Source organism: Hyperoodon ampullatus (genome assembly GCF_949752795.1).
Source record: "Hyperoodon ampullatus genome assembly, chromosome: 14".
In the NCBI taxonomy this organism is placed as follows: domain Eukaryota; kingdom Metazoa; phylum Chordata; class Mammalia; order Artiodactyla; family Ziphiidae; genus Hyperoodon; species Hyperoodon ampullatus.
This window is the reverse complement of record NC_136927.1, coordinates 33,323,668-33,335,078: the sequence shown is the minus strand read 5'-3', so window position 1 is coordinate 33,335,078 and position 11,411 is coordinate 33,323,668. Positions and strand designations below refer to the sequence as shown.

The following is an 11,411-nucleotide window of genomic DNA, read 5'->3' as shown; positions in this document are numbered from 1 at the left end:
CTCTGCTAGGACTTAGGAGGATAAACAGCTATAAAAACGGAGCATTTTCAGGGCTCCTTCACCCACGCCATCCAATTCTGTAAATCGGTAATTCATTTTATGTTTTAAAAATACTGGTTTTGAACAATCCAGTTATAGTTATAGTACGTGCTACATATCTTCAGGTGATCAGAAGACCGATCGGCTGGTTTTAGAAGTGACTGCCTTTCTTAAATTAGCAGTAGGAAGTCCCCATGAATTTATCCCCGAGGCAGACAGGTGGGAGAAGCATGCAGCTGAGGAAAACCTGGAGGGGAGAACAGGTCGGGAATGGCAGAGATGTTCCCTTCTCAGTGTCCTGGGAGCCCCTCTGTAGACAGAGGGTAAGAACACGATGGTGCGTTTTCAGTCTGTGGAGGAAACCTAAGTTTCTGCATGTTTCAGAAATGGCCTTCTATAAACACTGCAGACACTTTCCCTGATCCTGACAACACCTCATGTAAATGGAACATACTGGACCTGGCATGGATGGTGCAGGGAAGGAGGAGAGCAGGCGTGGGAAGTAAAAATGACTCCTGAACGCAAAGTTCAGAGCCCAGCCTTGGCCTCTGGTCCCCTGACCCAGGAAACAGCCTAATCATTCAGACTGGCAGAGAATGAGCTACTGGCCTAATAATTAATAAAGACCTGTGAGGGCAGGCAAGGAGCAGCTGAGAAGCATAGTCACGGGATAAGAAAACAGGCACCACCGTTCATTTTCCCATTTTCCCTTTGGAGATGACCTCTGCGTAGGAGGTGTGAATGAAGTCATAGAGCTGCCTGGCGTTTGCCGCGTTCCCCAGCAAGAGCACCAGCTTGTCGAGGGACAGGCTTGCTAATTCGGCGATGTTCTTAATGTTGGTCATCAGGGAGCGACAGTTTTTGGCATTTACCCCGGGCATTTTTAACAAGAAGTCCTGGGGACCGGGATTATACTTCTCTGCCTCGGGGAGGGTCTCGGAGTCGGCTGTCACGGCCATGGCCGTCGCCGCGTCCGGCTGTGGCTTGTTCTGCTTCAGCCCCTCAAACAGCTCCGCGGTGGCGTGTGGGGAGGGGCACCAGAGGATCCGGAGCCTGGGGAAGTGCAGCGTAAGGAGCGTGAGCTTGGAGCTGATGTCATTGCCGGAGATCTCCTGATGGAAGGCACCTCGGGACATGAGAGAGAAAGGCTTAGTGGGGTCGAACTCGATCAGAAGCACCGGCCGCTTGTAGTAGCGGGACATGGAGATACACTGGCTGTAGAGGCGGCCATTGTTCAAAGAGCCGATCAAATCGCTGACGCTCTTGCGCTCCACGCACATTTCTGGAGTCAGAACGTAGTCTCCGACCTCTAAGGTCACTGGCTCAATGTCGATGCCCCGACGGTGGATCAGAGATGGGAGTTCGCTTCGAAACTCGCGCATGTCCACAACGATACTTTGCTGGGTACCATTCTGTTCCTGGCCGCCTATGAAGAAAAAGAAGCACTTTAAGTAATGTCACTGAGGAGTAACTCTCAAAGATGGAAGAGCACAAAGTTAAAAATCTATGTTTCTGCTGTTAATCTCCGATGCCTGGTTACACAGTATGACATGTTATTCCACACTTTTCCGTATTATAAAAAGGTTTATTTACAGTTTAAGGCTATTTCCCTTAAACTAAATAGAGCTGGTAGGAAGTTGGGGTCTCTTGGTACTTCCTTACTTAGAATTCACAAATACCAGCATTTGCCATCATCTTCCCTCTGTGGTTCCTCTATGGCAGCGGTCCCCAACCTTTCTGGCACCAGGGACTGGTTTCGTGGAAGACAGTTTTTCCACGGATGGGGGTGGGGTGTGTGGGTGCTTGTGGGGGCTGGCTCAGGCGGTGATGTGAGCCACGGGGAGCCATGGGGAGCGGCAGAGGAAGCTCCACTCACCTGCCGCTCACCTCCTGCTGTGCGGCCCGGTTCCTAACAGGCTGCAGACCAGTATCGGTCCATGGCCCAGGGGTTGGGGACCCCTGCTTTATGGTCCCTCACTGTTGCACTGACCACATTTTACTGATCATCGTCGTCCCAATTCCTAGGACATAGTAGATGCTTAGAAATGTTCTCTGAATAAACTGCCTTGTTGACTGCTGTGAAAAAATTTGGAGCTTTTAGTGCTTGTATCAACAAGTCCAGAGATAGGAAAATGGGAGAAGCTGGGAAAAACAAGTGCACAGAGCTTCTCCCACTAACGTGCATATGAATCACCTGGGATGGAGTTAAAGTACCTATTGTTTCTGTAGGTCTGGAATAGGGTCAAAAACCCTGCATTTCTAACAGGCTCCCACGTGATGCCAACACTGCTGGTTGAAGGACTCAAAAGTGCTGTTGTAGGCAGAATAGTGGCCCCCTGATGATGTCCATGTCCTAATCCTTGAAACCTGTAAATATGTTACTTTACATGGCAAAGGTGACTTTGGAAATGTGATTAAATTAAGGCTCTCAAGATTGGGAGATTATTCTGTATTATCCAGGTAGGCCCAAGGGTCCTTATAATGAAAGAGGGAAGCAGGAAGCTCAGAGTTGGAGCTGCTGACCTTGAAGTGGGAGGAAGGAGCCATGGGCCAAGGGATGTAGGTGGCCTGGATAACCTGGGAGAGGAAGGGGTTCTCCCCTGCAGCCTCCAGGGGGATCTCAGCCCTGCACACACCTTCATTTGAGCTCAGTGAAACCCATTTGGACTTTGGATTGTAAGATAATAATTGTTAAGATAATAAATGTGTGTTGTTTCCAGACACTAAGTTTGTGGCAATTTGTTACAGCAGCAAAGGAAAGCTAACACAAGCGCTTAGAGGACTGAACTCGAAAGGGCAGATTTCTGTGAACAGCTTTCCGTGTGGTACCTACTTGCTCCAAACTACCTTATTCATATTGCCTGACATCCTGTTGTTCTGCATGACATGTCCCCAACCTATTTGAGTTAATAAGAACCTTCTTCAAAAGATACTCTGAGGCAGGGCTTCCCTGGTGGCGCAGTGGTTGAGAGTCCGCCTGCCGATGCAGGGGACACGGGTTCGTGCCCCGGTCTGGGAAGATCCCACATGCCGCGGAGCGGCTGGGCCCGTGAGCCATGGCCACTGAGCCTGTGCTCCGGAGCCTGTGCTCCGCAAGGGGAGAGGCCACAACAGTGAGAGGCCCGCCTAACCGCAAAAAAAAAAAAAAAAAAAGATACTCTGAGGCAGTGTTTCCCAATACGGTCCAAGGACCACGTCCATCAGACGCTGACCCCATTTCAGATCTATTGATTTGGAATTTCTAGGGACTGGGGTCCATGAATCTACAGTTTTAACAAGCATCAGAGGCTATTCTTAAGTACGCTAAATTCTGAGACCCACTGCTTTAACTGCGCTAGACCCCACCAAAGGAGAAAAGGGCTCAACTGTATTGTTTTTCCCACGCCTCTTGGCTGAAAGCAGCTGCTGACATGGGGAAACGGGGCCTGGGGCATGGGACATGGCTAACTCTGTACCATGGTGCACGTGGCATCCAGCAGATCTTGGTGGAAGCCACTGCTGGGACGCTGCATGGCAGTGAGAGTACCACACACCTGGGATCTGGAAAAGCACCAAGAAGCAACCAACAAACACAAATATGGAAGTGGGAACGCACCCCAAACAATCCTGACTCTTTATCTATGGGCAAACTGGCCTCTTCAGGTAAAGGTAAGAACCTAATCACCACTTACAAAAGTTTCTTGGCAAAAGTACATTCTGAATCTCAACCAATGCTGGAGTGTAATTGATTTCCAATGCCGGTGCATAGATCACAACCCCACTTATCTTACAGGTGAGGAGCCCGAGATCCAGGAAGGACACGTGGCTAGTAAACAGCCAGCTGAGACCAGGGTATGGGAGCAGACAGCCACGTTTAAGAGCTTATTGAGAAAAACCAAGCTTCTGCAGAGAAACTCTGGAATCTCACAGCCTCCTGCACAGGCAGCAGGAGTGTTCGGCAAAGGGCAGGACTCACCGGCTTTGCGTGTGTCGGTGGGAGCACCTGCAGATACACAGCCTCTTACGAGGTCGAGGTTTGTTTCATCTCTGCCTTCTCTTTCTTCAGGGACAACCATGCTAGCCTTTTCCCTGGGGGTGGGAGAAAAACATCTTCAACATTTCTGAGCTAATTTCAAAATTCCAGATTTTCATCTCTTGTAAATTATAATATACAAAATGATCTACGTAACTGTAGTGGTAAAAGAGAATACAGGAAACATTAGAATATGCACAGTCAAGTGATGTGTAAAGGAAGCAGAAAGAGTTTCTTGGTTGGGCACTCCTGCTCATCTTCCAGAGTTAAAAAAATAATGTTATTTATTTTCTATTCTGTATGTCCTCTAAACACTTTGCAGCATGAAATAAGCATGTGAAAAATGCCACAGAGAGATTATTGAGACTTTTTATAAAAATGTGCCAGGGCTTCCCTGGTGGCGCAGTGGTTGAGAGTCCGCCTGCCGATGCAGGGGACACGGGTTCATGCCCTGGTCCGCGAAGATCCCACATGCCGCAGAGCGGCTAGGCCCGTGAGCCATGGCTGCTGAGCCTGCACGTCCGGAGCCTGTGCTCCGCAACGGGAGAGGCCACAACAGTGAGAGGCCCGCGTACCGCAAAAAAAAAAAAAAAAAAAAAAAAAAAAATGTGCTAAATGTGTTACTGAACATTGAAAAGGATTCAAATAATTTATATCCCAATATTTTCAGAGTAATCATAAATAGGATCGTTAAAAATCAATGATTAGGGACTTCCCTGGTGGCTCAGTGGTTAAGAATCTGCCTGCCAATGCAGGGAACACGGGTTTGAGCCCTGGTGCAGGAAGATCCCACATGCCGCAGAGCAACTAAGCCCGTGCACCACAACTACTGAGGCTGTGCTCTAGAGCCCATGAGCCACAACTACTGAGCCCATGTGCCACAACTACTGAAGCCCGTGTGCCTAGAGCCCGTGCTCCGCAACAAGAGAAGCCCCTGCTTGCCGCAACTAGAGAAAGCCCATGCACAGCAATGAAGACCCAACGCAGCCAAAAAAAAAAAAAATTAATAATAATAAAAAAATCAATGATTAAAAAAATGAAAACAATACATGGTTAAGCTTTGATTTAAAAAACTCCAGGTGGGAGGCCCCATTAAACACCCGCGGTTTTAAAGGAAAATCAAGATTAATATTAGAAAGCAAATTCCCAACAAAAGATTTAAACAAAAAAATCAACATCTCAGGTTATGCAGTAGAGCAGCATCAATTCACTCACTTGTGCGTTTACTTAAAACATTTACAGAGGGCTCCCACGTGCTGTGCGAGGTATTTTGGATACAAATATGGTTACCCGATAATTCCTGTCTTCAAGGAAGCTCAGTATCTTAAACCCGGTAGATTGACAAGCCTGTACAATCCTAACTGAGATTTGTAATCAAGAACCAGAATCATGGCAAGATCCTCAATAACCACAGGAAGAGTAGGCCAGGTGTGCCGTAGTCTTATTTTTCAAAACCAGTAAAAGATGCTATAATCAGTTCAGGAAAGAGCAAGCACTGTGTGTTCCTCTGTGCCAGGCTGACAGAAAAGATGTATAAGGCTGGGTCTCTGCCCTCGCTGGGCTTGCAACTGAGTTTCACGGCAACGTGAAAACCGTGGAACTGACTGACTGCAATAAAAGAGGCCGGGGAAGGTGAAACAAGAGGAATCTTCATCAGCAACTAATGATTTCAACAAGGGCTCAAACAAAAAGGATTTTCCAATGAAAGGAAATAAAATCAGATGGAGCAATTCCCCAACCACTCTGGATATGTGATGTTTTAGGGCAGGGTACCACGAAGAGATTCCACCAGAGAACAGAAACTCCAAGTTTAAATTCTTTACTATTTGAAACAACATACAAATGCAAAGTTATTATCAGTATAACATTTTATGGATAGACCGCAAGGAGGCAGGCAATAGTTCCAGTTCCGTGCTCCCTCGTCATTCTCAGTACCGGTGTCAACTGTTGCTGATGAAGGATTCTTTGCAGTGACAATGGCTCTGGCAGCCACTCATTACTGCCCCGTTACACCTACTAGACTCCAGCTGGGGGTAAGGGGCAAACCGTTCAAAAAACTTACTGCTCTTAAATTTCTTTTTCTTTTATATTTGGGATCAACATGGGGGATTTTTTTTCTTCATCTCCACTTAACTTACTGGCTAAGCTATCACACGTGAGGGCATCCTCATTTCCTGATTAAATTGTAACCATGGCTGTAGAGCACAGTGAGTTAGAATGCAGACTCTGGGCCCATGTTTCGTGAATTTGAAACCACTTGCTGGCTGTGTGACTTTAGGCAAGTTGTTTAATGGTTCTGTCCCTCAATTTCATCTGTAAAATGGGGATGATACTAAAATCTAACCTCAAAGAGGCTGTTACAAGGATCACATAATATATGTAAGGCACTCAGAAGAGTGCCTGGCACATAGGAAGCACTATATAAATGTCAGCTGTTATTATAACCGTACTTTTCTTACATGTAGTAACCTCATCCCCTAATTATCCACGATTATGTTAAAAAACAGAAGATTTTCTTTCAAATGATTCCACAACTGTTTCAGTTAATACTGTTAAAAAACAGCTAGTTTACTATGAAATGTTATAACTGCAAACTGAATCTGAGAAAAAAATATACTCCTGAAATGAAACCAGGGTTGTGAAGAAAATAGTTAAGTCTTCCTAATCAGTAACTCAGATTAGTTTAACAGAAATTTGCCATACTTATATTCAGTCTCTTGCTTTCAACATTTGCATAATTTTTCAAGTTACTCTATGTGATAGACACAAAATAATAATTAAACAATTCAGGTCCCTATTTCCACTTCAAGTACTGTGGTTTCTTAATTTTGCTTTAACATCTTCAGTGATATTTGAATAGCTTGTACAACGTGATAACACAGGGAGGAGACACTGGACTAGAAGTCTCTTCAAATGGGCGTTTATTCAAGCCCTCATGCTAACCCATTTTGTGATCATATTTTCTAACTGTAAAATTTCAAATAAGCTAATAACCCTTTTCTTTGAAAAGTGGTGATCTCTCCAAAACTATGTATACTCAGAATGTTATTACTAATTTTTTGACGCAGGGAGCATTTTATTAGCAATACTTACAAGTGTAACCTTTTTTCTCTTTACTTGTCATTTGTGATCTACTGATCTCTGGTTTAGTCAAACAGTCCTTTCACTGCCAGTTCGCCTGATTCATCCCTCTCTGGTTATTTTAAATAGTAGCATTGCTTTTGTTCTTACAACATCACTCATGGAGGTCCTGGCAAAAGCACATTCCCTCGGTCTCACATTAAATTTTTCTCTAAGTCCAGGCTTAGTGCAAATGCTCTTTGAGCCATGCACCTCACATACATTTTGCTTTTCAAAACAAACACTTCTCAAATTCCCCAAGTTTTCTGGGAAAGTAAATATCTTAAGATTCTGAACGGCATAACTATCTGTGTAATATGGGAAGATCTAATATAATAAGTAGACAACCACCACTGAGAGTTTATAAAATTATGCCAGACCATAGATAAAATGACATCAAAACCTGGTATGGAAATTACTGTAGAGATTGAAACATAGGAGAAAGTCCGTATCCCCGGTTCTGCTGAGTGAAGTTTCCAGTATGTGCCAGGCTTACCCAAGCCTTGTCACTGAGCCCTTCGAGTGTAAAATCACTTGTATAAGCCGGGAATGGCATGTGGTCCCCGATACCTGGCTACAGTCCACTGACGGCACTCTTTTTCTAGGCCAGGTTCTGATGCCCCGGAGAAGAGGCAGTCACGGGAAGGAGGCCTGGAGCATAAAACTCACCTACTCCGAGCCTACCAGACCCCCTTGGCTACGACACTGTGCAGGAAACGGTTAAGGGAGCAGGCCTGGGCTGCTCAAACCCTGCACATTCCCAAGAAAGGCCTGTCTCCTCAGCTTGTCTTCCCAGAAGCCCTTGGCCAGCTTCTGGGAGTTGAGGTCTGAGCTCTTGGAATACAGCGCCTGATAAGAGGGTTTTTATATGCCTGGGGCGACATGGCACCAGTGTGATCAGATGGTTTATGCCAACAGTGTGATTTCTAGTGAATACCTGTTTTTGCTCCAGGGAGCTGGAGTCTGTCACTTGAGTACTATGTCTATATGACTGACTCCCAATAAAAACGCTGGACCCCAAGCCTCGGGTAAGCTTTCCTGTGGACAACACTGAGCGTGTGCTGTCACACACTGCCACTGGGAGAATTAAGCACGTTCCTGCAACTTCACTGGGAGAGGACACTCGGCAGCTTATGCTGTATTTTCCTGGACTTGGCCCCATGTGTTCTTTCCTTTTGCTGATTTTACTGTGTCCTTTTCCCTGTAATAAACTGTAACTGTGAGAATACCAGTTTTTCTGACTCCTGTGGGTCCGTCTGGTGAATCACTGAGCCTGAGGGTGGTCTTGGGGGCCCTCAACATGAACGCCAACAACTTAATCTGAATATTTTAGCTCCATATGCTCTTTTGTGATTTAGAGACAGTTACTTTAATCAGAGAAGCCTTAGGCAAAGGATATTTTAAAAAGAGTGAAGGAGCAATTAGGAGGTACTGGCCCACATCCAGTAGCACCAATTCTTTGATGCCATTTCCTCAATATCTCTTAAATCTGTCCCCTTCTCTCCATCAACCTAATCTTGGCTGCCACCGGTTCTTATCAGACAATTGCAACAGCTTTCCTGACTATTTCCCTGCTCCATCCATTCCTCAGTTTGATGCCAGAGACAGCCTTTAAAAAATACTCTATGTCACTTTCCTAATTAGAACTCTTCAGTGCTGTCTTACTGGCTACAGAGTCAAGTTCTAAATCCTTAACAGGCCTTGTGCACCTCGGAGCTTTCACACACGCCTTTGTTCAACAGAACCCCTGGCCCACCTTGTCCACTTAGCAACCAGCACACATGCTCCACGGGTCAGCTTAAAGGTCATTCCTTCAGTGATGCTGTCCCAGACATCCCACACTGGGTCAGATCTCTTTGACAGACTCTTGTAGGATACCCTTTTCTTTTACCTTGGCAGCCCGCCGCCCTCTGCCCATGTCTATTTATGATATTATTCATAATCATTCAATCATTGTCTTTTCCACTAGGAGATAAGCTCTAGGAGGCAGGACAGAGTCTTTTTCTGCACCACTGTAACTCCAGCACTTTAACGTTAGCACAGGGGTTGGCTCATAATAGATGCTCAAGAAATATGTTGACTGTTTGAGTCTTGGGAGATGAAGGTCTAGGAGACACAGAGAGGTGCTAAAAGCTCTAGACAAGAAGAGGTAGTCTGCATAACACCTGGTTTGTTATAACACTTTCTGGAATACTTTTTCAAAAAGCATATGTACACACATATAAACTATCCCACAGAGCACATTAATAGAAAATACATATCTATGAAATGCAAACAGATTCCCAGACATAGAGAACAGACTTCACAAAGGGGAGGGGGCTAGGGGAGGGAAGGATGGGGAATTTGGGATTAGCAGATGCAAACTAGTATATATATAGGATGGATAAACAACAAAGTCCTACTGTATAGCACAGGGAACTATATTCAATATCCTGTGATAAACTATAATGGAAAAGAATATGAAAAAGAATGTACATATATGTATAACTGATTCACTTTGTGTACAGCAGAAATTAACACAACATTGTAAATCAACTATGCTTCAATCAAAATTGAAAAAAAAATATACATATTTTCATAAGCTGAAAGGACTGACCAATAAATGCAGGACCAATAGCTATAAGAATCCATGGCTAAGGCATGCCACAATCACAGAGGATAGGAAGGGAAGGGAACTGCCCACGAACCGTGCTGAGTTTCTTCAAAGGGACTCAATGACACTGATTCAATAAGCACTCCTGTTTCTGGGAACGCATGCCCTGGATGAACTGGGGTATCTGCATATTTTAAGCATATACTGAGAGCCCACAGCCAGTGTTGAAGGATGGCCGTCCATTTTGAAATTCTGTCTAGGTCCTGGCTGGCTAACTGCCACTAAAAATGATTTCTGCCCTCTCGCTGTCACTGATATGTTACCAATGTCTGAGGCTTGAAAGACTGGTCTGGCCCAGTCACTGCCAGGCCAGGCCATGGTCTCCTCCCGTCTAGCCTTTCCTCTGGCTCGGATCAAGGATGCCCTGTCCAGCCCCCGCCCTGGCTTCTGGGGCTCCTTAGAGAGCATCTGATCCATCTTCTCTCACCAAGCTGCCATTTCCTTGATAACATCCCTTGGGGGAGGCTATTAGATTTCTCAATTGCTTGCAGGAGTAAGATGTAGCCATGTAGTCTGTGAATATCTCAATTAGAAACATTTTCCCTACATTAAACCAAAAGCTTTTTCTATTTGGATTTGGAACATTAAAGGCTACTCATTCTCAAAAAACACACATCTGTTCAGACCAATGTCACACCTTTAAAAAAATATTTTTTCCCAGAGTGATTCTATTGATCTTAACTGACCAGGTCATAAAAATATTTCCCAGTAAACAGTAAAGCAGTCACCCACCCATGGACAATGGAAATTTTACAAGGGAAAAAAAAATCATGATTCCAAGGGAAGGGAGAAATCTTGTACATGGGGGAGGGGGAGAGAGTGTTTCAGTTCTATTGCTGGTGTTTTATGTTATATTTCTTTATTAACATAAAAGCAGTTTTCTTCACATTTCTAATATTCTATTAAACCCCTGAAAAGCACCTGAGGATGGTAGAGAAGCAGGGGAAGAGAAAAGGAAGTGTGGATTGATGTGCATAAACCCTGGAGTGAATCAGACTACAGGTGTATCTTGATGTGACCCTCCCCAGCAGCTTCCTCTCTCCATCTTTCCTGAGGGCTAGTAGATATTCCCCCACTCAGAGAAGCCTCTGGATCTTCAAAGGCCTTTGAGTCCTTCATACTGATCTTCTATGTATTTACCTTATGAGTTTTTCAAAAGCTTCCTTTTCTTTCCGCAAAGCAGTGAGATAGCGTTGTTCCTCGGTTGAACCTCCGTATATAAGAAAGTAAACCCTGCAAGTTAAGACAGAACTCTTTTAGGCTGCAAACACATAATTTTTAATCCCTGGAAGGAAGAGCATGGCATTTGAAATCAGCAACCTAGAGTGTTCAAATAATAAATATTTGACTGAGAAGAAAAGGTTCCATTAATCACACACTTATTAAAATTAAGCAGCCTAAACCCCACCTGTTAAAGGTCTCATTACCACATGGGTTTTTTTTTTCTTCTTCTTTCATCAAAAGGAGGAACAGAGTTTAGGTAAACACTGAAATATAACAAAGAGGGATAGAATAATTCTTTCTTCATAACTATAAACAAATCAGAAAACACAATCTTAGCGGCTTCTCTTTTTTCAATTTTTTCTT

At 44.6% G+C, this 11,411-nt stretch overlaps 1 protein-coding gene across 1 annotated transcript in view; it reads right to left on the bottom strand.

The window, feature by feature from the left end:
• Positions 1-731: 731 nt before the first annotated feature.
• Positions 732-11,411, bottom strand: part of ERCC4 (ERCC excision repair 4, endonuclease catalytic subunit) — a gene marked incomplete at both ends in the record, with an annotated part of 32,620 nt that continues 21,940 nt past the window's right edge. The window contains 3 exons of the mRNA XM_079720020.1: positions 732-1,465; positions 3,995-4,107; positions 10,965-11,057. Coding sequence (XP_079576146.1) covers positions 732-1,465; positions 3,995-4,107; positions 10,965-11,057 — 940 coding nt within the window. The remainder of the gene's footprint in view (positions 1,466-3,994; positions 4,108-10,964; positions 11,058-11,411) is intronic.